Source organism: Phyllobates terribilis, unplaced genomic scaffold (assembly GCF_046119375.1).
Source record: "Phyllobates terribilis strain yellow unplaced genomic scaffold, ASM4611937v1 Scaffold_5__5_contigs__length_657084704, whole genome shotgun sequence".
NCBI lineage: Eukaryota > Metazoa > Chordata > Amphibia > Anura > Dendrobatidae > Phyllobates > Phyllobates terribilis.
This window is the reverse complement of record NW_027362765.1, coordinates 472,478,200-472,505,610: the sequence shown is the minus strand read 5'-3', so window position 1 is coordinate 472,505,610 and position 27,411 is coordinate 472,478,200. Positions and strand designations below refer to the sequence as shown.

Below are 27,411 nucleotides of genomic sequence, written 5' to 3'. Positions count from 1 at the left end.
TGCATCACAGAATTTTATAAGATTGGGCTGTGAAAACAAAAAAATTAAAGGTTTTTCCATTAAAATGTTACTTTAGCCTTAAAGTTTTTACTCATAAAAGGAGTAATATCAAAAATTGGACACCAATGTTTGTTTTTTATGCAATTTTTACTGAATGTGGCAGTACCCCATATGTGGCTGTGCACTACTGTTTAAGCACATGGCAGGGATCGGATAGGAGCGCTATTTGGCTTTTAGAATACAGAGTTGTTTGAATAGATTGTGGCTGCCATTAGCAGAGCCCGTGACGTGTCACAAAATCAAAAAAAATCCCCAATAGTGACCACATTTTGGAAACTTCACTGCTCAAAGAATTTGGAGTTCATCTAGGGGTATAAATTAGTGAGTATTTTGAATACACTGGTGCCTCACAGAATTTTATAACATTGGGTCGTAGAAATACTGTATAACATTTTAGTGGCAAAAAATGTACGTTTTTCTTAGCTGATTTTTTAAATTTACACAAGAGTAATAGATGAAAACGGACCCCACAATTTGTTGTGCAATTTCTCCCGAATGCAGTGATACCCCATGTGTCATCGGAAACTACCGTTTGGCCATACGGCAGGACTTAGAAGAAAGGAGCACTATTTGGCTTTTGGAGTGCAGATATTACTGGAATAGTTTGTTGGTGCCATTTGTAGAGCCCCTAACGTGCCGGAACAGCAGAAAAAAAACGAAGTTACCCCACAGCTGCAGTGACTATATTTTGCTTTTCTTTTTGGAAAATTGCAAACATGTCAGTTTAGTGCCCATACATTGTGCCCAACTCGTGCTTCTGGAGACATGCACCACATAAATTGTTAAGTAGGCTGTCCGGACCACATTTATGCCAAATATCTTTACGCTGTCGTTTAGGAACAATGTTGGGCTTAGATGGAAGGGAATCATTTGGATTTTGGAGAACTGGATTTTAGTTGAGTGGGTGGAAGCAGTTTTATTTTTCCAGAACGTTTGTCCTACCAGTAACATGGAAGCCCCCTATATTTCCTTTGATAGATGATGGACCTGAGTGGGGACTTGATTTTGTGGGATAAGTTGAAGTTTTTATTGGTAACATTTTGGGATACATAACATATATCGATCACTTTCGGTATAAGGCTAGCATCACATTCCTGTGCTCTACGCTGAGCACTTATGTTGGGGTTTCCATCTAAATCCCTAAAAAATGTGATTAATATGAAATCTCTAACTGAATTACTCATTACAATAAGGAAGATGGAGTCACTTTGGACTGCATTTTGTGTCTGTTCTGGTGGTATCCATCTCTTTAGGCATGTACACATCTGTGGTCCCCCACACTTTTGTGTGCTAAAAAGACGCCTAAAAAAACAGACACTGCCATAAAAGAGGCTAACCGCAGTCCAAGTGACTACCTGACAAATTATAGTGAAGGCGTCTGGCAGGATTTAGTCTGAATCACGTTTTTTCGGGAACTACACGGAAACTCCAACCTAATTGCTCAGCGCTAAGTACAGGATAAATGTGATCTAAGCCTTGAGTCCCATTTAGTGATGAGCGAGCATGTTCTGATAACCCTTTCGGCGAGCATGCTCAGGTGCTTGCCGAGTATTTGTGGCGTGCTCGAATGTTATGTTACAGTCACTATGTGAACATGATTTGCGACTGTTTGACAGCTTTAATACATGTGAGGAACAGGCATTCCTCACATGTATTAAAGCTGTCAAACGGTCGCAAATCATGCACACGGGAGTGACTCAAACATAACATCCGAGTACGCCGAAGATACTCGGAAACACCCGAGCATGCTCGTAAATCTCAAGTAACAAGCATGCTCGCTCATCACTAGTCTCATTCAAACGTTGTACAATTCGGTAGAGCATGGACCGCTATATATTTCTATGAGGGTGTCACACTCAGGTCCGTGCATTGTGGTCTGATCTTGGATCTATTTGCATGTTTGTCTGAATGAGCCTTCATTCTTATTTTTGGAATGTAAAATGAACAAATAAACAAATTAAAAAAAAATAAAAAATTTACTTTTGTTTTGTTACTCAGTTCACCTGTGATTGATGTAATACCAGATTTATATAGGTTTTTTTATGCTTTGCTACTTGTACACACTAAAAACAATATTTTTTTCATCGCCATATTGTGAGAGCTGTAACTTTTTTTTAGCCGGCAGAACAATTTAAGGCTTGTTTTTTGTAGAACTAGCTGATATTTTGATTGCTATCATAATTTTCTACATACAACTTCTTGATCACTTTTTATTTCCATTTTTGATGAAAAAACAACATTTTTGGCATGCGTTTTACTTATTTTTTTTACGGTGTTCATAGTACAGAATAAATAGGAACAGGAATAGGAATAGGTAACTATGACGCTGAGTCGCTTCTCACGGACAAGTCGTGAGTCGGGATCGTCATGGAGTCTGAGGCCAAAAGCCAAGAGGGTACGTGATAAACAGAGGGAAAGGCGTAGTCAGGTAACGGTCAGAGGTCAAAATACCAGGAGAATAGCGGATCAGAGGACGAGGGTTAAACAGGAGGAGAGTCAGAATGAGGTCCAAGGTCAGGCAGCGATAGATCATCAAGCAAAACACTAGGCACAGAGAAAACCAATCACACTTAGCTGAAGCTATGTCTGCCAAAGGTCTGGGACTGACAGCCCAGCTAAGTAGCTGGGCAATCACCTGGGACAAGGAATACCAGAAGACAGCCCAGCACCTCTCAGTCTCAGATTGGACAGCTGAGCTGTCAATCAAAACCTGACAGGTCAGCACGCCCCTGCACCAGACTGGACGACTGAGCTGTCAATCAAAGTTCTGACAGCTTCAGCATGCCCCTGCACCAAACTTGACAGCTGATTGGAAGTCAGTAACTGCATCCCAGACACACTGAGGAATGGAATCGTGACAGTAACAATTTTATAGTCTGGGTTTTTCCGGACTCGGAGATTCCAATTGGGGTGCCAAAAGGGTTAAAGTGTGAGCCCTTTCCCTCCTTAACCATCTAGCTGGTGCTTTTGCGATTGACAGGAGCATCTAAGGGGTGAAACGTCCTCGATCTGTTCTAAAATCGTTGGGGACCGATGCAGCAGGGTGTCAGCTGTCATACACAGCCGACACCTATGGCATTTTTAGTCGTCGAGGGCAGTATTCACTTAATCCTCAGCGCCATAGAAAAACGGAGCTGAAGATTAAAACTCCTTAAATAACGCTGTTAAAAGATTTGTCGACAGTTGTTAAGGAATTAAACAAGATCAGTAACAAATGGGCAGGTCACTGTTGGTGGTGCCATCATCACTTCAAATCTGGAGGAGACTGTGGGATAGGCTGTGCTGGAGTCTGGGGGTGGATGGATTTTAGCAATTGTGGGTTATAGATAATTTGGTGACAAAGAATGTATAACTGGTGGAGAAAGGTTGAACTTGATTCGCCTGGGTCTTTTTTCAACCTATGTAACTCCGTAACCAGAGTGCCTCCCTATTGCTAAATTTAAAAATATCGTACAGTAGAGAACTTCTTTAAGTGTCTGGGAGCAAGGTAATGTGTGCCACCTGTAAGCAGAGAAATCTGAAGCCAAGAGAGAGCTGCAGCTAAAATGCAGGACAAGAGCTGCCAGAAGAAATGGCCTAATACATTGTGACATCTACATGTCTATCATGAATATAGTAGTAATTTTGGCACTTTGACTATATCGGTGCTGAGAGGAAACAATGCTTCCCTGCTTCTTCTCTGGTTATTTCCCAGGTAGTAGATATTATTTATTATAGCTCCATTTATTCCATGGCGCTTTACATGTGAAAAGGGGGTATACAATTGACGCACCCCCTGGGCCATGTTCAGGGGATACCCGGAGCCGGATCTGGATAGGGGTAGTAGTCCTTGTGGCGGTGACCCGGTCCGTGCCCAGGGTGTCAAACTAAGTGGCAGTCTATGGCAGTAGATGTTAACTTGGATGTCGACTACGCCACCCGTTGAGTGCGGCTTTGCAGCCGCCGCTGCAGAACAGTCCGCTGAAGCCGGTGGTATGGGTGCAGCGATGATGGTATAACCCCCAACGGGAGGGGTATGGCCTCAGGGCAGCAGGTGAAGATGATGGGGGTTGTGACGGTGCAGTAAGAAGAGTCAGAGTCAGGAGATGCAGTTTCAGGGTTTTTACTCACGGGTGTTCTCTCAGTCACTCTGGCCTTGAGTGACCACCCGAGCCGTGCTGCGTCCACCAGGTCCTGGACTCGGCTAACCCCCAGGCAGTTCCGGAGCGTGGTCCTGAGCTCCCTTCTCTCTCTCTGTCTCTGGCCGTTCCCACCAGGGATCCACCTTTGGCCGGCTCCCTCGGGTCTCTTGGTGGTCAAACCTCCTCTGGGTTCCCTGACCCTATACTTGGTATGCCTTTCTGGTGGATTTGGTGAGGGTCGTGGCAAATCTTGACCACGACCTCCGGTTCCTGGCTGAGGATAAGTGGCCTCCACCAGTTCGGGTTCCGGTACCCGTGTCCGCCAACCCTTCACCCTTTTTGGTCTGATTCTGGGTTCTTAGGGTTCCCTCTGGTCTTCCACTCTGGGCCTTTCTTTCTCCTCTCTCCTCTGCAGGCTTGGCTCTGGAGCTGGGCCCAGCCGGAGCCACAGCTCCCTGTCAGCCCTCCTGGCTGAGCTCCTCTGCTCTGCTCCTCCTCAGACTGACTGACTAAAGAGACCCTGTCCTAAGATGGTGCCCACCTTATATACTCCCTCTATGTGTGAGCCCAGGTGACTAGCACCCAATGAGCTCCTAGCTTTACCCAGAGTACTCCCCCTATCTGCCCCTACACTACTGGGATGTTCCACCCCCTCCCACTCCAGCCAGGGACAGACGCTGTCGTACCTGCACATATACTTGGTGGGAGTACCGTAATTCTGTCCCCCGGAAATGGGATGTATGTAGTGCATGCAGCCTACTGAGCTCAGTCCCACACTCCATCCTTACCCGGGAGTGGAATACCACACCTCTGGGTCGAGGTGCAATACCCCTGTAGCAGCCGAGTCCTCAGGGTGCTACACAATAATAAAACAAGTATAATAAACCTAGACGATAGAAGTCACTGACTGGTACAGGAGGAGAGAGAACCCTGCCCGTGAGGGCTCACAATCTACAAAATGAAAGTTAATCAGTGGTAAAAACTTTCTATCAGAGAATAGGATATCAGACTAACCGAACCATTTTATTAGCTCAAAGACCTTTGCTACCGCTACACTGAGCATAATGTGTCCTTGCTAAGGAAAGTTCCTGCTAAACTTGAGTTTCCTTTTATGTTTTTGTCTTTCCTTTGTTTAAAAATAAATACAAAAATATAGATGTTTAACTTATTTTTAATACTGCTCCTGTTAAGGTCTCACTTTTTAATTTGTGAAGTGATACCCTGGGCTGAAACTTGTTAACGAACTGTTTGGTATTGTTACTACCTTGACACATGGCATATGTCTACGCCACCTGCAGGAGTACATTAGCATATGGAGGTGATAGTTGTTAGATGCTTAAGAAATGACATTGGGACTGTTAGACTTAAGTAAAACAACTGTGTAAACAGAATAAACCTCATTAAGGCATGTGGAAAGTGTTCTCACCTTTACCGGAAGGCACCATACATGTTAGAAGGACGAAACTAGTTGTTATTGGTGACACTGTAAACGCTCCATGTCACCTCGTTCTCAGACCCACACTAAATCTAATGTCATGCAGACAGGAGTACACACATTTGAGATATGGAGGAGGCTTTTTTTTTAGATATATTTAAGTTGCAAATATTAATTTACTTCCATTCGCAACACAATTCAGTTGTGAACACAGAGCAGCTCTGCTTACAGTTGTTCTAACCTCACACTTTATCTCACAGCAAATAAATCAATTTGCCACCAATATCTGATCTAGCCAAAGCTTTGGACTCTCTTAGCCCCTTAACCTATTCACGGGCTTTTACTGAAGTGATTATTTTTTGTGTGTTGATACACACCCGTAACGTTTTTGTTTCACCTCCAACTTACAGTATTTTTCAGACTATAAGATGCACTTTTTATCCCACAAATTAGGGGGGAAAATGGGGGTGCGTCTTATAATTTGAATGTAGCTTACTGGCTGCAGTGGAGCGGGGTCCCATGGTTGCTGCTGCAAGAATCTGGTGGCAGGAGTGGGGCAATGCTGCTTTCCCCAGGCTGGTAGTAGGGTGTGTTAGGGGGTGCGGGGCTCTGCTGACATTTTGTGAAAGCCCGGAGCCCCCGCACTTTCCATGGTCTTCAGTGCGGTGTACTTCGGGGAAAATGGCCGCTGGAGGTGGCACATACGCAGATTGAGATCTCGGCATCGAGATCTCATCTCCTGGGGCCCGCAGCATCATCCACTCCAACGAACCTCCCTTCCTACCAGTCTGGGGCCCGCAGATTCGCCCCAATCCTGCCTCCACCGGCCCCGCCAGCTTCCTGCAGCAGCGACCCTGCCTCCTGGGACCCCGTTCCAACCAGCACCGCCCACCAGGTAAGCTACCGTACAAGCAGGAGTGGGACTATAAGACGCACCACTAATTTATTAAAACTATTTTTTTCCTATTTTCCTCCCCAAAATTTGTGGTGTGTCTTTAATCCGGTGCGTTTTATAATCCGCAAAAGGCGGTAGCTGTATGAGAGCTTGTTTTATTGCAGATCATGGCGTATTTTTCACAGGCACCATTTTGGAGTATATATAGCTTATTGAATAACGTTTATACATTTTTTGAGGGGTGAAAATATCCTGTAAAAGGATTTTTTTTGCAGTTATATTTTTCAACAGAACTCTTTTGGAGTACGCATAAATAATATATTAACTTTTATTATAAATCGCTGCTTCTTCAAGGCCATAGAAGCCAGGTTCTTAAGAAGTTAAACAGTGGATGGTACAAGTGCATACACATACATTAAAGTAAAAAAATAGAGAAGAAAGGCAATAAAATATACACTCCATCAGCTATCTTTTCCAGCTGTGCTCTTTAGACTGATACAAGGCAGAACAGTCCCAAGTTCCACTTTATCAGACACTAGAAAAATCCAATCATCTATAGCAGAGCTAGATTTTCCTTCATCCTTGGTAAATATTTAGTTTGCAGCCATATGCCTGCATGTTATTACACAGGTTAAATTTCGAGTGGCCATTATGCGCTCCCCCTAGCATCAAGTAACCTGGGCACATAAGTCTTTATGTATTCCAACCTATTTTAGCCATTACTCTCAATTTTGCTCTAAGAATATTTAGATAAGAGACTCAATTAGCTGTGACTATATTATATATTCCGCATGTCCTGCTCAGAAACCAGGCACCTCCAGCACGGTATTTTAAATATTGCAAATATCTTTTTTTTTTTCACTTCTTAAAAACACCTGTAAAACCACACAGAATTTAAAGAAATATGATCACTTTCTCATAAAGAAAAACATAAATTAGATCTTTTATGTTGCAACTAGGACTCTGTTTTACAAGTTGCATTCCACCAGCATCTAAAATATATTTATCATTTACATTTTGTTTAACCTTGTACCAGGCAAGGAAAAGTTTTTTTGCAAGTATCTAAAACTCTATGTAAAAAGTCTAAGTGAAGGGTATGGGGACTTTCCTGATATATCAAATGGAATGCAAAAGTAGTTTAGTTATCAGGGGTGTATCACGTATATATCCTAGAATAAGGTCCTGCAATCAGTGTTTAATGTTGGAGAACATAACATTGAGTGGGGGTGTTTTTTTTTTTCAGGTAAGGTCTCTCCTTCACTTTTTTGGAAGATAATTTTGTATAAAACCACTGACCTAAAAAAGTGCAAATGAAAACAAAAAAAGAAAACCCCTTTTGGCTGTTCTCTGGAACTAAAAGGATTACTATCCAGGAAATTGAAGGGGTTAGATAAAGGGAGGGGGTTGGCTCCCGGTGTACCCAGAAATTTACCTTGAGGAACGTCGAAGGTGGTCCTGGAGATAATAACATACGATGCATGCAATGCAATGTATCAGATCAATTTGGGAAGCAGTGTAATTATTAAACATTATGTATTGTACTAGGCCATGCTTTCAAAATGATCGAACATATAACTATATCTGGTAACTTTAAGAAAGGACATTTGGGAGCAGCAAAAGAGGGGGAAAATCCTTTTTATTTTTCCACCGCTCAAACTATGTCAGTTGGTACAGCTGTACAAGATCAGAACTATCATCAGAACATGAATATAGCACCAGAACTACCATCATTACATGAATAAATCCCTAGAATCATTAACAGTATAGCAAACTAGCACCAGAACCATCATCAGTGTTACGCTCACGCCCGGACTGACTGGCGTGAGCGTGATTAGTGATCCCATGGTACCATGAACCGAGGAGTGCCTGGAGGGGCGTAGCTAAGTATCAACCCGATCCGACCAAGGTCGCACGGCGGCTTACTCGACTCCGTGGACCAAGGAGGAACCGAGCAGAGGGACCAGGTGCGACTCCAGGTCAGACCCCGGTCACAGGTGTTGACCCACACCGGGGAATGCAGGAACAGGCAGATAAGACTGGCATACAGGCAGGTGGGTATTGGCAAGTACGGCTGGTATGCAGATAGGTGGGCACTGGCAAGAACGGCTGGTATGCAGACAGATGGGCACTGGCAAGCACGGCTGGTATGCAGACAGGTGGGCACTGGCAAGCACGGCTGGTATGCAGACAGGTGGGTACTGGCAAGCACGGCTGGAGTGCAGACCGGGAGGTACTAGCAGGTTGGAGCGCAGGCTGGATAGGGTCAAGTACAGACTGGGAGACAGGTACAGAGCCGCAGATGCGGTAGACAAGCAGAGTAAAGCGAAACCGCTGGAGCTGAGGACAAGGCAGAGCAGAGAGGAACTGCGGTTGCGGTGAGCAAGCAGAGCGAAGCGAAAACCGCAGGTGCGGTGGGCAAGGCAGAGCAGAGCGGAACTGCCGGAGTGGTAGACAAGGCAGAGCAGAGAGAAACTGCAGGTGCGGTGGACAAGGCAGAGCAGAGCGGAACCGCCGGAGCGATGGGCAAGGCAGAGCAGAGAGAAGCCGCCGGAGCGGCGGGCAAGGCAGAGCGGAGAGAAAACCCCAGAGCAGTGGGTAAGGCAGAGCAGAGGGAAGCCGCCGGAGCGGTGGGCAAGTCAGAGCGGAGAGAAACTGCCGGAGCTGTGTGTAAGGCAGAGCAGAAGGAAGCTGCCAGAGCGGTGGGCAAGTCAGAGCAGAGAGAAACCACCGGAGCAGTGGGTAAGGCAGAGCAGAGGGAAACTGCCGGAGCGGTGGGCAAGTCAGAGCAGAGAGAAACCGCCGGAGTGGTGGGCAAGGCAGAGAGGACAGGGCACTGTTCACATGGAACAGACTGGAAAATACAGGAAGATACAGAGGAAGGGAAAGGGGACAAGCAGAACCAGATACACACAAGGTACTTACTATGAAGTAGCAAGTGGACACAAAACTCACAAACACAACTGCAGAGACAACAAGTTGGAGTTAGGTGCAGGTTCAGATACTGCAGGAAAAGGGAAGGTGCAGACATAGAGATAAACAGGTAACAGGCTAGGATACAGTTCAGACAGGAACTGCTACTGCAATGACATACAAAAACGAGCCTGGGAATACAGCCCCCAGAGTGGCGGAAACAGACTAGAAGTCACAGGTAACAGGCCTGGGAATACAGCCCCCAGAGTAGCGGAAAAAGACCAGAAGTCAGAGATAACAGGTCTGGGAATGCAGCTCCCAGAGTGGCGGAAACAGACTAGAAGTCAGAGATAACAGGACAGGACCTGGCAATACAGTTGCAAAGACAAACTGAGTGAAGGTGCGCCCACAGCAGCTATAAGAATCAGGAAGTAACCGGGCCGCCGCCCTAGGTAGTCAGTCAAGAGAAATGCACATAGCATGAACTGGAGCAGGGATTGCAGACTGGACTGACAGGTAAGAGTGCGGTCTTGCATAGTGGGAGGTGGTGCACTATGCAAGCACACCGCCAGGGATGTAACAATCAGAACATGAATACATCACCAGAACCTTCATCATTCCATGAATGCAGCACTAGAACCATCATCCATCAGCACAAGAATACAGCATTAGAACCTTCAGTACATGAATATAGTACATGTAGCACCAGAACCATCATGAATACATGTATACACTTCCAGAACCACCATCAGTACATGAATACTTCACCAAAACCATCAAAAACACATAAATACATCACCAAAACCATCATAAGTACATGAGTACAGCACCAAAATCATCATCAGTACATTAATACACGACCAGAACCATTATCAGTACATGAAAACATCACCATAACCATTCTCGGTACCTAAATACAGCACCAGAACTACCATCACATGAATAAATCACCAGAACCACCATCAGTACATGAATACACTACCAGAACCGCTATCAGCACACAAATACATCATCAGCACCAGAATTACCATCAGTATATGAATAGTGCACCACAACCACCATCAGTATTTGAATAGAGCACTTCAACCAACATCTGTACATGAATACAGTACCAAAGCCAATACCAGTACATGACTCCATCAACAGAATCATAATTAGATGAGAATACAGCACCAGAACCAATATCAGTAAAATAAATACATCCCCAGAACCAACATCAGTATACAGTCACAACTATGCACCCAGTACTTAATTGCAGCCATTGTGCTGAAATATAGCATCTGAGAGGTAGTGTACCAAAATGACATCTAACAGAGCGGATATCAAAAGTCTGCACATTCCTGATGAAATGTCAGGTGTTTGTCTTGTATAAAAATCATACCAGCAAGAATAATTTCAGAGCTTTTTCCACCTTAAATGTCATCCATAATACGAACAAATCCATTGAGAAACAGATAAATCTTTTCGGGTAGAAAAAAAACAAAACTAAAATAATGTAGCTGCATAAATATGTACACCCTTAAACTAATACTTTGTGAAGTGTATAATGCAGCAAAAAGTGACTAGCACTCATACACAATTACTCAATAGAAGATATAGAGCAGCAAAGGTATAATTAATAAGCCATAACTTTTATTCTAAATATTAAAAAACGATGAATTATAATAAATAGCACTCAATGTCAAACAATGTGTATGCAAGTGGGACAGTGTACAGATGTCTCAATATAATGTATGGTAACACACGTAGACAGTTGCTGCACTGTCCACCACAATAAGACAGGATTACGGTTAAACCTACTGTAATTCAAAAGTATGTTCTATGATAGGAGTCAGTGGTTAACTGGTAACCGATCTCAACAAGATGCAATCATGTTAAATGAACAAAAAGAAACGGGGCACCAGTATAGTGATCAGATGTCCAAAAAATGCATGTCTATGTGCGTATTCTGCACTTATATGCAACACAAAATACAATTAAATGCATTTATAGCCACCTCAGTGGTGGATCAGAATACTTAGTAATTAAAGCATTAGAAAAGACAGAAATAGAACGTCCTCACCCATTGATGAACTGGTGGCAGTCTGGCAAAGGGGATGTTCCAGGAAGTTTGTAGCAGATTTCAGGGATGGCAACTGGTTTTGCCTCTGTAATTCCCTGAGGGGTCTGCACTAGCCTGATTTCCCATTGCTCCTGCCATAACAAGGGCAGTCCACATCTAATACTGTGATGATTGGCCCTGCACTTTCCCTTAAAGAAGTTGTACAGTACTTTATATTACCCCACCCCACCCCCCAATGTATCCCCCCGTGGCCCCTAAGACTTTTTGTAATTACCTTACATTGCTGATAATGCCTGTGAGCGGCACCATCGGTGGGCGCTCACAGGCATTACTTGACCCCGCACTGACGTCACGACAAGTGAGGCGTGACTCAGTGCTGGGGTCCCCTCGGTGGCTGCTGGGTTGTGGGCGGGGTTATTCTCCGCATCACACCCGGCATTCACCGCGCGCTTTCCCAATGAATGTGGAGAGGCAGAGCGCGCGGTGGATGCCTGGTGTGATGCGGAGGGTAACCCCGCCCACAGCCTGGCATCCATCTGGAACGAGGAAGACAAAGACCTCTGGCTGCTGCCGGCACTTGTCGTGACATCAGCGGATGTCAGAGCCGGCTGCAGCCGGGGGTCACGTGATGCCTGTGAGCGGCCAGTGATAGCTCCGCTCACAGGCATTATCTGCAACGTAAGGTAATTACAAAAAGTCTTAGGGGCCCCAGGGGGGATATATTGGGGAGGTACTGTAAAGTACTGGACAACCCCTTTAATGTTTCTCCCAAGCATGGGACGTCTATCAGCATGGCACATCTAGAATTGGTAATCTTTTTCCACTCTTCCTTGCAGTAGCACTACAAATCTGTCAGATTGAGAGGGCATTTCCTGTCTACAGCCCTCTTCAGGGCAGCCCACAGATTTTCAATTGGATTTAAGTCTGGAACATTCCAAAACCTTGATCTTCTTCTATTGACGCCATTCTTTTGCTGCTTTCGAGGTACACTACTCAAAAAAAGTTAGGGATATTTGGCTTTCTTGCAAAATTTATGGAAAACGTAAAAAGTTCATGCTACAGTGATATTTTATTGTGAAAGTAGGGCATTTAAGTGGAAATATGCAATGGTGATTTCCTCATCTCAAACAATTTATTGAAACAAGAGACAACAGCAGTGATGGGTGTACCCCAACAAAAATGTCAATGTCTCAATAACTTGTCATGTGGCCTTGAGCATCAATTACAGCTTGACAATGACGTCTCAAGTTGTTCACAAGTCCAGTTACTGTCTGCTGAGGCATGGCATTCCACTCTTCTTGAAGAGCAGCCCTCACGTCATTGAGGTACTAGAGTGCAGAGTTTCGAGCCCCTACATGGCGACTCAGACACGTCTGGTGATAACGGTGACTGATGCATAGTGCTCTCCTTCACGTCTCCAACATCATTGGAGGCCATCATTTCTGCTCAGTGTAAATCGACTTTCATCAGTGAACAGCACTGAGGCCCACTGGTCTCTCGTCCAGCGTAGATGCTCCCTGGCTCATGCAAGATGATGACACCTGTGCCTGGTGGTGTGACCCATGCTGACGTAACTGGTTTCAAATGGTCTGAGGTGACACTTGGGTGCCTCTCACCTCCCTTAAATGTGCCTGGAGTTGTGTTGCATTCATCATCCGGTTCCGAAAGGCATTGTTCACAATGAAGCGGTCATCAGTGTGGGATGTGGCTAAAGGATGTCCACTTCTATGCCTTTCTGTAGCTCTTCCAGTTTCTATGTATCTCCGTTTCAACCTGCTGATGACACTCTGCGACACTTTAAGCTCAGTGGCCACTTCCATCTGAGAACATACTGCTTGAAGTCTCACAATGGCGAGGTACTGTTGATCAATTGTTAGATACCATCTTGGTCTGATTATGTCAAAATGTGAACAGCATGATGCGGAGGACTGTTTAAATACCAATTCTAATTGAACCCCAAAATGTATTGGCCGATTAATGGATCAAACATCTGTTGTGAATTTTGCCATTAAGCTCCTTGTTAGAGAACAGCAAGTTTTGCAAAAAGTACTGAAACATTGAACAGTTGGACATGTGCATTCAAAAGTTTACAGAAGGTCACATTGAGTTCACCTGAAAAGGTGCAATTTAGGTTCATCCTGAAATTTTACCCAAAAGCCAAATACCCCAAACTTTTTGTGAGGAGTGTACGCTTAGGGGTGTTTACACGCTATAGTTTATCTGCTTAGGTTCATTGTCACGCTGAAGGTGAAATTCCTCTTCAGCTTCAGCTTTATAGCAGAGGCCTGAAAGTTTTGTTGCAAGATTGACTGATATTTGGAACTGTTCATAATTCCCTTCCCCATTGACTACAGCCACAGTTCCAACTTCCGAAAAACAGCCCCAAAGCATAATTCTGCCTCCATCAGACTTCAGTGTGGGCATGGTGTTCTTTTGGTGATGTGCAGTGCAGCATTGGCTTTGCGTCAAACATACCTTTTGGAATTATGTTCAAAAACTTCAACCTAGGTTTCATCAGATAATAACATGATTTGCCAAATGCTTTTGGAAAACTTGATGTAGGTATTAGCAAAACATAGCCGGGCTTGGAAGCCTTTTCTTAAAAAGAAAAACATCTATCTTGCCAACCCACCCCACAGGCCAGAAATATGAAGAATACAGGAGAATGTTATCCCATACTGTACACAACCTGTACTTGCTGAAGACCTCTTAGCAGCCTCCTGGATCGGTGTTTGTTCTTGTCTTTTCATCAATTTTTCAGGGGCATCCAGTACTAGGTAGTGTCACTGTTGTGTCAAATTTAAGGCACTTCTTGATGACTGTCTTCACAGTGTTCCATGGTATATGTAATGCTTTGGAAAAAAAATTGCACCTTTCTCCTGACTGATAACTTTCAACAATGAGATCCCTTTACTGTGTTGTAAGCTGTTTACAGCCCATGGCTTTTGCTGTGAAATGCAAGTAAGAAAATATCAGAAAAATCCTACTAGAATAAGTAAACTTTATATAGAGTTAATCAGAATCACTATAAATGATGGCAGCTATGTACTAACTACTATGTAACATGAGCGTAAATATGATTGGCTAATTCTTAACACAACCACATCCCTCAATTATAAAAGGGTGTTCACACTTATGAAACCACATTTTTTTAATTTTGTTATTTTTATTTTCCTGCTCAAAATTATTTCAGTTTGTTTCTCAAAGGATTTGTACAGATTATGGGTGACACTAAAGGTGGAAAATGCTCTGAAATTATTCTTCTTGGTATGATTTTGTACAAAAAATGGCATTTTAACAGGGGTATGTAGACTTTTTATATCCACCGTAGATGGCATATGCAACAGAGGTGTGTCACTGAATTCTTTCATATCGAAAAAAATGTCACTAACTGGGACAAGTTCATTTGGACTGGAATTGTGCACGCCAATATTAATGAAGGGCTCCCTGGAGTACAATGCACCTAATTCATTCCTTACTGAAGTATACTTCTGATGGTGGCACACGTCAATTAACAGATGCACCTAATTCATTAAGTGGCGTGTGCCGCCACCAGAAATGTACTCCAATTAAAAATTGGAATACATTTCTGGAGTAAGCTATGCTTCTAGGTGGTCTAACTTTTCATCAATTTGACATGCGAGTGTAGTCACACCTGGTCAAAGCTATGCACACATTGAAGTAGCTGGCATAGGCATGCGTGTAAACATCAAATGTCAAAATATTTTTGCACAACATCCAAAATATGCAAAAATGTTGAGACTTATTAAGATATTTTACACCAGAATTTTGGCACAAACACCTTAATGAATTGGGGTCATTGACTTACATCGATGCTTGCTGAAAGTCTACGTAGACAATATAATGGATATAAGCACAGTGAAGCAGTGGGTAGTGCATTTCAACAGTGGTGAAAATTATATGAAAACAAAACATTGTTATGGGCGTCCCTGCACAGCTGTCAACTCTCAAAATGAACAGCTCCTTGATCAACTTATCTGTATGAATCAGCGTATGGAGCTTGGTGTTGGCTTTAAAGAAGTTATCCACTATTTTTAGATTGATGACCTATCCTTGGGATAGGTCATCAATGTCTAATCGCCCGGGGTCCAATATTTGGCAGGTCGGCAAGTGAGTACTTCCGGACGACGGTCACCACTGACAGCAAAGTGCCAATTAGTAAAGTGATATAGTGCAAAAGTGCCTTTGTCAGCAGACACCAAAACGCCATCAGGGTGGGCGCATCCTCGTGGAAATCCCTGCTGGCTTCCAATCAGATATATCTTACATGAGCAACATATATCTGCCATGTTGAGCAGTAAATATACTTACATCTAACATGAGTAATTTCTACTTACTTATATGAGCAGCTAACGCATTGCATTGGGAGCTGTCTGCTATAGGTACTTTTGCACTATAGCACTTTACTAATCTAATTTTAGCTTATATATACCACATTTTTTGGACTATAAGATGCACCGGACCATAAGACGCACCTAGGTTTTAGAGGAGGAAAATAGAAAAAAAATTTAAGCAAAAAATGTGGTCATGATGCTCTGTTGAGGGGGAGGGGGTCTGTTGCTGACTCTGTTATAGGGGTAATGTCCCCCAATTCTGTTAATATCCCCAATCCTGGCATATATGGCCCCCTCCTTCCTGTTATACGTTGCCCTCACCCCCATACTGATATGCATGGCACCCCAATTCACCATCCTGGTATACATGGCACCCCAATCCCCCATCCTGGTATGCATGCCCCCCCCATCCCTCTTCCTGGTATGTATGGCACCTTTCATCCTGGTATGTATGCCCCCCCCTCACACCCATCCTGGTATGTATGGCACCTTCATCCCTCTTCCTGGTATGTATGGCACCTTCATTCCTCTTCCTAGTATGTGTGGCACTCTTCATCCCTGTATGTACGGCCCCCCTCATGCCTCATCCCTGAATGTATGGCTCCCCTCATCCTTGTATGTATGGCCCCCCTCATCCCTCTTCCGGGTATGTATGGCACCCTTCATCCCTGTATGTATGGCCCCTCTCACCCTGGTATGCTTGTCACCCCCTGATCCGTGCTGCACAGAAAAAAAATAAACAATTATACTCACCTCCTCTCTCCTCCAGCGCTGTGTCCCGGTCTGTGCCGGAATAGTCACTGCTTCCCACGTCGGGACTGCGTGCGTGGGGAGCAGTGACCATTCATTCTCCCTAATAGGACCTGTGCACAATATATACCCTATGGGAATAAACATGCTAGAAATATGAGGAAACCACTATGGCTAAATAGAGCTGTAAGGGGCGCAATAAGTGACAAAAAGAAAGCATTTAGAGAACTAAAGCAAGTAGGTAGTGAGGAGGCATTAAATAAATACAGAAAATTAAATAAATTCTGTAAAAAACAAATCAAGGCAGCAAAGATTGAGACAGAGAGACTCATTGCCAGAGAAAGTAAAAATAATCCCAAAATATTCTTTAACTACATAAATAGTAAGAAACAAAAAAATGATAGTGTTGGCCCCCTTAAAAATATTCTGGGTGAAATGGTGGATGAGAATGAGGAAAAAGCCAGTAAGCTAAATGATTTTTTCAACAGTATTTACACAAGAAAATCACATGACTGAAAACACGATCAGTGATAACAAAAATTCTCCATTAAATGTCACTTGCTTAACCCAGCAGGAAGTACGGCAGCATCTAGAAATCACTAAAGTCGACAAATCCCCGGGCCTGGATGGGATACACCTGCGAGTACTGCAGGAATTAAGTAACGTCATAGATAGATCATTATTTTTAATCTTTAAAGATTCCATAATAACAGGGTCTGTACCACAGGACTGGCGTATAGCAAATGTGGTGCCAATATTCAAAAAGGGGACAAAAACCGAACTTGGAAATTATAGGCCGGTAAGCTTAACCTCTACTGTGGGTAAAATCCTGGAGGGTTTCCTAAGAGATGCTATACTAGAGTATCTGAAGAAGAATAACCTCATGACCCAATATCAACATGGGTTTACGAGGGACCGTTCCTGTCAAACTAATCTGATCCGCTTTTATGAAGAGGTAAGTTCCGGACTGGACCAATGAAATGCAGTGGATGTTGTGTATATGGACTTTTCAAAAGCTTTTGATACGGTTCCACACAAAAGGTTGATACATAAAATGAGAGCAATGGGGATAGGGGAAAATATATGTATGTGGGTTAAGAACTGGCTCAGTGATAGGAAACAAAGGGTGGTTATTAATGGAAAACACTCAGACTGAGTCTCAGTTAACAGTGGGGTACCACAGGGGTCAGTATTGGGCCCACTTCTTTTTAACATATTTATTAATGACCTTGTAGGGGGCATACAGAGTAATATTTCAATATTTGCAGATGACACTAAACTCTGCAGGGTAATCAATACAGAGGAGGACAATTTTATATTACAGGAGGATCTATGTAAACTAGAAGCTGATAAATGGCAAATGAGCTTTAATGGGGATAAATGTAAGGTAATGCACTTGGGCAGAGGAAATAAAATGTATAATTATATGCTTAATTCTAAAACACTGGGCAAAACTGTCACTGAAAAAGACCTGGGTGTATTGGTGGACGACACGCTCACGTTTGGTGGCCAGTGTCAGGCAGCTGCTGCAAAGGCAAATAAAATAATGGGATGCATTTAAAGAGGCATAGATGCTCATGAGGAGAACATAATTTTACCTCTATACTAGTCTCTAATGCGACCACACTTAGAGTGCTGTGTACAGTTCTGGTCTCTGGTGTATAAGAAAGACATAGCTGAACTAGAGCGGGTGTAGAGAAGAGCCACCATTGTTATTAGAGGACTGGGGGGTCTGCAATACCAAGACAGGTTATTACACGGGGTTATTTAGTTTGGAAAAACGAAGGCTTAGGGGTGATCTTATTACTATGTACAAGTATATGAGGAGACAGTACAAAGACCTTCCTACTGATGTTTTTACTCTGAGGCCTGAGACGGGGACAAGGGGGCATCTTCTACGTCTGGAGGAAAGAAGGTTTAATCATAATCACAGATGCGGATTCTTTACTGTAAGAGCAGTGAGACTATGGAACTCTGCCACATGATGTTGTAATGAGTGATTCACTACTAAAATTTAAGAAGGGCATGGATGCCTTTCTTAAAAAGTATAACATTACAGGTTATATATACTAGATTCCTTGATAGGGCGTTGATCCAGGGAACTAGTCTGATTGCCGTATGTGGAGTCAGGAAGGAATTTTTTTCCTCAATGTGGAGCTTAGTGTTTGCCACATGTTTTTTTTTGCCTTCCTCTGGATCAACATGTTAGGCTATGGGTTGAACTAGATCAGGGGTCTCAAACACACGGCCCCTCCGGCTGCTTCTTGCGGCCCGCAGGCACATAGACCCCGTAACGAGAGCGGCTCTCTCCTGCAGCCGCCGACATCAGCGCTGTAATGCAGTGTATTGCCGCGCAGAGACCGACTCTTTGAACAGCAATACCAGTGTCAGCCACCGGCCTATCAGAGGCCAGCAGCTGACATCTGCGTCCCAGCGCAGCGGTGTATGACGTCACTGCCATGCGCAGATGTCAGCTGCTGGCCTCTGATAGGCCGGCGGCTGACACTGGTATTGCTGTTCAGAGAGCCGGTCTCTGCGCAGCAATACTCTGCATTACAGCGCTGATGTCGGCGGCAGCTGGAGAGAGCCGCGATCGTTATGGGGTCTGTGCCTGCGGGCCACAGGTGCAGAAAGGAGGCCGAGGGAACGGAGGATAGGTGAGAATCTTTTTTTTTTTTTTTCTCTGTCATGTGAAATACAGCACAGGGGACCTGTGCGCTGTATGGGGGGATGGGGACCCTGAAAGCAGTATGGGGGGATGGGGACCCTGAATGCAGTATGGGGGAACGGGGACCCTGAGCGCAGTATGGGGGGACGGGGACCCTGAAAGCAGTATGGGGGGATGGGGACCCTGAACGCAGTATGGGGGGACGGGGACCCTGAGCGCAGTATGGGGGGACCAGGACCCTGAGAGCAGTATGGGGGGCGGGGCACTGTGCGCTGTATGGGGGGATGGGGCACTGTGCGCTGTATGGGGGGACGGGGAACCTGAGCACAGTATGGGGGGACGGGGACCCTGAGCACAGTATGGGGGGGACGGGGACCCTGTGCGCAGTATAGGGGGGACGGGGACCCTGTGCGCAGTATAGGGGGGACAGGGACCCTGTGCGCAGTATAGGGGGGACGGGGACCCTGTGCGCAGTATTGGGCTGACGGGGACCCTGTACGCAGTATTGGGGGGGACGGGGACCCTGTGCGCAGTATGGGGGGGACGGGGACCCTGTGCGCAGTATGGGGGGGACAGGGACCCTGTGCGCAGTATGGGGGGGCGGGGACCCTGTGCGCAGTATGGGGGGGCGGGGACCCTGTGCGCAGTATGGGGGGGACCTGGATGGGGGACATGTCTGCAAGATAAGAACCAGGATGGGGGACCATGTCTGCAATATGGGGGACCTGGATGAGAGACCATGTCTGCAATATGGGGACCTGGATGGGAGACCATGTCTGCAATATGGGAGACCATGTCTGCAATATGGGGGACCTGGATGGGGGACCATGTCTGCAATATGGGGGACCTGGATGGGAGACCATGTCTGCAATATGGGGGACCTGGATGGGAGACCATGTCTGCAATATGGGGGACCATGTCTGCAATATGGGGGACCTGGAGGGGAGACCATGTCTGCAATATGGGGGACCTGGAGGGGAGACCATGTCTGCAATATGGGGGACCTGGAGGGGAGACCATATCTGCAAGATGGGGGACCTGGAGGGGAGACCATGTCTGCAAGATGGGGGACCTGGAGGGGAGACCATGTCTGCAATATGGGGGACCATGTCAGCAATATGGGGGACCTGGATGGGAGACCATGTCTGCAATATGGGGGACCTGGAGGGGAGACCATGTCTGCAAGATGGGGGACCTGGAGGGGAGACCATGTCTGCAAGATGGGGGACCTGGAGGGGAGACCATGTCTGCAAGATGACCAGTTCAAAAGGCGTATAGAAAATAAAATGGTATCACTAAAAATGTCACTTTGTCATGCAAACAATGCGGCCCCCCAAATTAAATTTTTTCCGTGTGCGGCCCATATGCCCAGCTGAGTTTGAGACCCCTGAACTAGATGGACTTAGTCTTCCTTCAACCTTAAAAAACTATGTTACATTTCAGTAGGCCAACATTTCAGATTTTAAAAACATTTTTCAAGCTGTTGTTATAAAGTATTCTAATTTACTGAGATAATGACTTTTGTGTTTTCATTGGCTGTAAGCCATAATCATCAACATTAACAGAAATAAACACTTGAAATAAATCACTCTGTGTGTAATGACTCTATATAATATATGAGTTTCAATTTTTGTATTGAAGAACTGAAATAAATTAACTTTTTGATGATATTCTGATTTAGTGAGATGCACTTGTATGTGCCTATTGGAAGCTGGCAGCAAGACGTTGTTAACTAGGTCTTGCTGCCCACCTCATTTATGTGTATATATGGTCGAAAATGATGCACGACAGAGCACACTGTGACTTTGTCCACACCATTATATTCAATGACCCCATCAGCGCATACGCCCAAATCCTGTTTTGCGGGGGTTCATTTCCAGGTTGCCAACCATTCAGAAATTTCAGGACAGTATGTAAACAAAATTTAAGGCGTCTGTGATTTTTTTTTGGAGCTGAAGAAACTTATACAGATTATTTTGACAGATCATCATTTTACAGTTTACAGTGAATGCAGCCGATGTCTTTATATCAGAATTATAGCTGTGGGCATGGATCACTTAGAATCATAATGATCTGTTATGGTTTTCCAATGTGTCTGTGAAAGATCTTGTCCGTCTGTGATTTTTTGGTAAGTTGCCCAGGAAAAATAAAAATTCAACTTGGCATCCCTGGTTCGGATGTGCCACTGAACGAAAGGGAGAATGTTATGAGAAACCTGCCAAAAAACATGAAAGAAAATCAATATAGTTTAATAAAAAAAACAAGACATCTAAAACTCTTTTTTACTTTATTTATTTGTAAGAATTTTTTTTTTAGGTTATGTGCACATGTTAAGTATTTGGTGCAGAAATGTTTGCATCTCTTTTCAGGAAAAACGTAGTGGCAAAAAAGCACATTTACTTGCGTTTTTGGCGCAGATTTTCCCCACTCATTAGTTTGGGTGAAATCTGCAGCAAAAACGCTGAAAGAATTGACATGCTGTGGATTTTCTGTGCTGCTTGTATCTCATATAATAAATCCAACTCTGCTTTTCTTGTCCTGATGAAGAAGTCTGTAGCACTTCGAAAGGCGTTGACTGAATAAAGAAAAATCGCATGTGCTTTCGGGCTGGAGTTGGATTTATTATATGAGATACCAGCGGCGCAGATTATCCGCAAATCCTTCTTATCTGTGTTTTCCAGGTCTGATGACCCGTTGGACCTGCTGCAGCTGGATTTATAAGTGATTGAAATGTTGTGTATGCACTAGGTTAGTATAACCTTATTTAAACACCTTTATCTCACTTGGATAAAACCCTATTGCGCTTTTTCCTCCTAGTTTTATTCTGATGCTGCAGATTTAAATCTGAACCACATCTGCAAGGAAAAAATAAGCAATGTGCGCAAGAGACTTTAAGATTCTTATTCAGTTTGCTGGAATCTGGAAACCCTTCAGGTTTTATGACAAATCTGCAATGAAACAACACAGCACAAACGCAAGGTGTACACACAGCTCAAGACCACATTCACACGCTCAGTTTTCGGTAAGTTTTTTACATCAGTATTTGTAAGCCAAAACCTGTGGTGACGTGTTTCTATTATACTTTTCCTCTGATTGTTCCACTCCTGGTTTTGGCTTACAAATACTGATGTAAAAAACTGACCAAACACTGAACATGTGAACGTGGCTTTAAGGGGAGAAAAAAAAACATACACACAAAAAAAAGTACATTTGGTAATGCTGAACCCGTAATGACCAATCAAAAGAAAAAACAATGGTAGAATTGCTGTTTTTGTTTATCCTGCCTCCAATAAAAACTGAATAGAGGAAACCAATCTCCACCCCCTCCCCCCCAAGGTCGATTTGGTGCTCCTCGACCTTGACAAGAACACAAACAATTTTAAGACAATTTTAAAGTATTACTTTAAGTACTGTTACCAAGCTTCTTTTCTTCCCCAATACTTACAGGTTAAATGACTTTAGGTGTACATTTGCATAGTAAACAATAAGGACTAAGCCGATATCTTATAAAGATGCACTACTTCTAATTTTGTCTTTTAGTATATTTGCAACAATAAGGTTTAATACGGCATCTGTTTGTGTAAGTCATACTTGATATCTTTTCTCAACATTTATGTATACTTATCATTATTCCCTATCTTTATGGAAAGTATTCCTTCTTTTCTCTCCTCCCTCCTTTATTTCCTTCCCTATTAAAAATGTGTCTACTTACCTTCCTCCCTACAATTCCCTTTCCCATTCTCTTTTTAATAGTCATGTTTGTGATTTTGTCTGTTTGAGCATTAAAAATTTTTCAATAAAAATATTTAAATAAAAAAAAAATCTGAATAGAAAATTTAATTCAAAAAGTTGTATCTGCTGCAAATAGAACCAATGAATAATTCAACTCATTCCTCAAAAAGTTCTCAAAGCCACACTATGAGGACCAAGGAGCTGGGACACACCTCGTAATCATTAAATTCAGCTTTTTCATCCAGCTCCTATCCATGCACTCTGCCTTTACAAACCTTATGCCACGGCCCCACTATCAGTATTTGCTCAGTATTCGGTCAGTATTTTTTCTCAGGAGTGGGATCCAAAACCAGGTGAGGAACAATCAGAGAAAAGGTATAATAGAAACAAGTCACCAATTCTGCATTTATCACCCACTCCTGGTTTTGGCTCCCACTCCTGAGAAAAAATACTGACCGAATACTGATAGCGGGGCCGTGACCTTACAAGTCATGCGTGCTCCCTGCCACAGAGCGTGCATATCTGTACTTGTGTACATATCGATATTGGGCAGCGTGCTCTCCGCTGGGCACACAGATGGCACATTGCCTGAAGATATGGCTCTGAATGAGGCCAAATGCCATGAAATGTTATAATAACACGGTGTATGGTGGCTCCATTATGCTGCCAGTCTCCAGAATAAGACTGCCCAGTCCAAGAAGATGATAAAGGGAATGTCACTAACGGTGTACGCTTACAACATGGGGTCAGGGCCCAATATAAGCCTCAGGTGACCAGGAAAAGTGGGCTCAGTGCCGCCCCCTCTAGTAGTGATTGCACATTGCTATGGTTGCCTTGTTTGGCTTAGAAAACCTATTTGCAGACAACTTCTTGTAAGGCCACGTTCACACGTTCAGTATTTGGTGAGTTTTTTACCTCAGTACCAGGAGTGGGTGATAAATGCAGAAGTGGTGACGTTTCTATTATACTTTTCCTCTCCTGGTTTTGGTTTACAAATACTGAGATAAAAACTGACCAACAACTGAACGTGTGAACGTGTCCTAAGATACCTGAGTGTACTAATCAGGTACTGTGGGTGCGGGATCCAGCCACACCCGGGCCTGGACTAGAGGCCAAACGGTCACTTTGGTTCATAGAAGACCAATTTTATTAAGCACCCCTGATAATGGGCCCTGCTGGAGATTTTTCATTGGGTCACAAAAGCTTCACGTTTTGCCTCTGGTACTTGCACTAGTGGAGCAGTAACTGGTAGAAAGTGACTTATGTCATGTGCACAGTGTCGTGACATGCGAGCACTTATCACCGGCGAGAGCCGCCAGTCGTGACATCAGCAGGGTGAGCGCACATGTGAGCGCCTCTCGTGCAGTGTGGTGACGTCAGCAGAGCTCCCTCTGGAAGTTGTGTAGTTGTGTGAGCGGCAGAGAGCAGCACTCCGCTCCGTCTGCCTCCGTCCTGCACATAGCGGTCCCGGGCGCTCTCCTGCCGCTGCAAGCGCGGACTTGGGCCATTATCCCAGCGGTACGATGGCTGCTCAGTGCGACTCCATGAGCGGATACATGAACCAGTCAGACCCGGGCTCCAACAGCGAGAGAAGCACCGACTCCCCGCTCCCCGGCTCCGAGGACGACTCTCCCGCCCCCCACGACCCGGAGTGGGGAGAGGAGAGGTTCCGAGTGGATAGGAAGAAGCTGGAGACCATGTTACAAGGTAACGGATAACTTCAGCAAACAATACAGCCCGAACCCCCGGCATCCCGAGAGCGTGACTCATCCACCCGGGACTCGCTCCACGGACTCGGCACTCACTATACCTCTGCTCCCCTGCACGGGACCTCAGCACTCACTATAGGGACCTGCACCCCTGCACTGGACCTCAGCACTCACTATAGGGACCTGCACCCCTGTCTAGGGACCTCAGCACTCACTATAGGGACCTGCTCCCCTGCACTGGACCTCAGCACTCACTATAGGGACCTGCACCCCTGTCTAGGGACCTCAGCACTCACTATAGGGACCTGCTCCCCTGTCTAGGGACCTCAGCACTCACTATAGGGACCTGCTCCCCTGTCTAGGGACCTCAGCACTCACTATAGGGACCTGCACCCCTGTCTAGGAACCTCAGCACTCACTATAGGGACCTGCTCCCCTGTCTAGGGACCTCAGCACTCACTCTAGGGACCTGCTCCCCTGTCTAGGGACCTGCACCCCTGTCTAGGGACCTCAGCACTCACTATAGGGACCTGCACCCCTGTCTAGGGACCTCAGCACTCACTATAGGGACCTGCTCCCCTGTCTAGGGACCTCAGCACTCACTATAGGGACCTGCTCCCCTGTCTAGGGACCTCAGCACTCACTATAGGGACCTGCTCCCCTGTCTAGGGACCTCAGCACTCACTATAGGGACCTGCTCCCCTGTCTAGGGACCTCAGCACTCACTATAGGGACCTGCTCCCCTGTCTAGGGACCTCAGCACTCACTATAGGGACCTGCTCCCCTGTCTAGGGACCTCAGCACTCACTATAGGGACCTGCTCCCATGTCTAGGGACCTCAGCACTCACTATAGGGACCTGCTCCCCTGTCTAGGGACCTCAGCACTCACTATAGGGACCTGCTCCCCTGTCTAGGGACCTCAGCACTCACTATAGGGACCTGCTCCCCTGTCTAGGGACCTCAGCACTCACTATAGGGACCTGCTCCCCTGTCTAGGGACCTCAGCACTCACTATAGGGACCTGCTCCCTTGCATGGGACCTCAGCACTCACTATAGGGACCTGCACCCCTGTCCAGGGGCCTCGGCACTCACTATAGGGACCTGCACCCCTGTCCAGGGGCCTCGGCACTCACTATAGGGACCTGCACCCCAGTCCAGGGGCCTCGGCACTCACTATAGGGACCTGCACCCCTGTCTAGGGGCCTCGGCACTCACTATAGGGACCTGCTCCCCTGTCTAGGGGCCTCGGCACTCACTATAGGGACCTGCTCCCCTGTCTAGGGACCTCGGCACTCACTATAGGGACCTGCTCCCCTGTCTAGGGACCTCGGCACTCACTATAGGGACCTGCTCCCCTGTCTAGGGACCTCGGCACTCACTATAGGGACCTGCTCCCCTGTCTAGGGACCTCGGCACTCACTATAGGGACCTGCTCCCCTGTCTAGGGACCTCGGCACTCACTATAGGGACCTGCTCCCCTGTCTAGGGACCTCGGCACTCACTATAGGGACCTCGGCACTCACTATAGGGACCTCGGCACTCACTATAGGGACCTCGGCACTCACTATAGGGACCTGGTCCCCTGTCTAGGGACCTCTGCACTCACTATAGGGACCTGCTCCCCTGTCTAGGGACCTCGGCACTCACTATAGGGACCTGCACCCCTGTCTAGGGACCTCGGCACTCACTATAGGGACCTGCACCCCTGTCTAGGGACCTCGGCACTCACTATAGGGACCTGCACCCCTGTCTAGGGACCTCGGCACTCACTATAGGGACCTGCACCCCTGTCTAGGGACCTCGGCACTCACTATAGGGACCTGCACCCCTGTCTAGGGACCTCGGCACTCACTATAGGGACCTGCACCCCTGTCTAGGGACCTCGGCACTCACTATAGGGACCTGCACCCCTGTCTAGGGACCTCGCTATAGGAGGCTCCCCATATGGGACCTCAGCCCTTACTGTAGGGACCTGCACCCCTATATAGGATCTAACTATAGGAGGCTCACCAGTCATGACCTCAACCCTCACTATAGAGACATCTGCACCCCTATAATGGGAACACACTATACAGGACCTGTGCATGCTGATAAAGGACCTCGGCACTCGCTATAGGAGACTCATTATAGAGAACCTCTCCATGTTGGTCCTCTGCACTTGATATAGAGAACTCTGCTTCCCTATATGGACCTCACTGTTATACAAGACCCTTTGCACCTACAGGGCCCTCAGCACTCACTATAGTAGACTCCATACAGGACCCTGTGCACACCTAAATGGGATCTCTGTACTCCTTGTGGATAGACCTCTGCACGCCTATATAGGAACACAGCAATCACTATAGAGAACGCAACACCCCTATATGGCACCTCATTATGCAGGACCCTCTGCACCCCTGTGTGATCTGAGCACTCAAGATGGATTTCTCTGCACCCCTGTATAGGACATCAGTACTTTTAGGACGAATCACTTTTCAAGGAGACCTTTGCATTCATTATATAGAAACTCACCATATGGGACTCTGCACCACTATATGGGATCTCACAATATTAACTCACCATAAAGGGACCTTCTGTACTAACTATATTTAGACTCTGTAATTCACTATATAGGACCCCTGACAATGCTTTTTACTACATGCAATCCCAATATTCACTACTATATGGTATCTTCAGTGTTCACTGTATGGTATTCCTGATGTTTCCTGTTAC

General features: G+C 45.4%; 1 protein-coding gene across 7 annotated transcripts in view; it reads left to right on the top strand.

Annotated features, from left to right (window-relative positions):
• BICC1 (BicC family RNA binding protein 1) overlaps positions 1–27,411 on the top strand; it is a 304,780-nt gene that overhangs the window by 48,127 nt on the left and 229,242 nt on the right. For 5 of the 7 annotated variants that reach the window (XM_073685480.1, XM_073685476.1, XM_073685479.1 and 2 more), the window contains exon 1: positions 24,340–24,695. The exons of the other annotated variants lie outside the window; for them this stretch is intronic. In XM_073685480.1, the coding sequence (XP_073541581.1) occupies positions 24,512–24,695 (184 nt within the window). In that variant the 5' untranslated portion in view covers positions 24,340–24,511. Of the gene's footprint in view, positions 1–24,339; positions 24,696–27,411 lie in introns of those variants that run through there. 7 annotated transcript variants of the gene reach the window in all.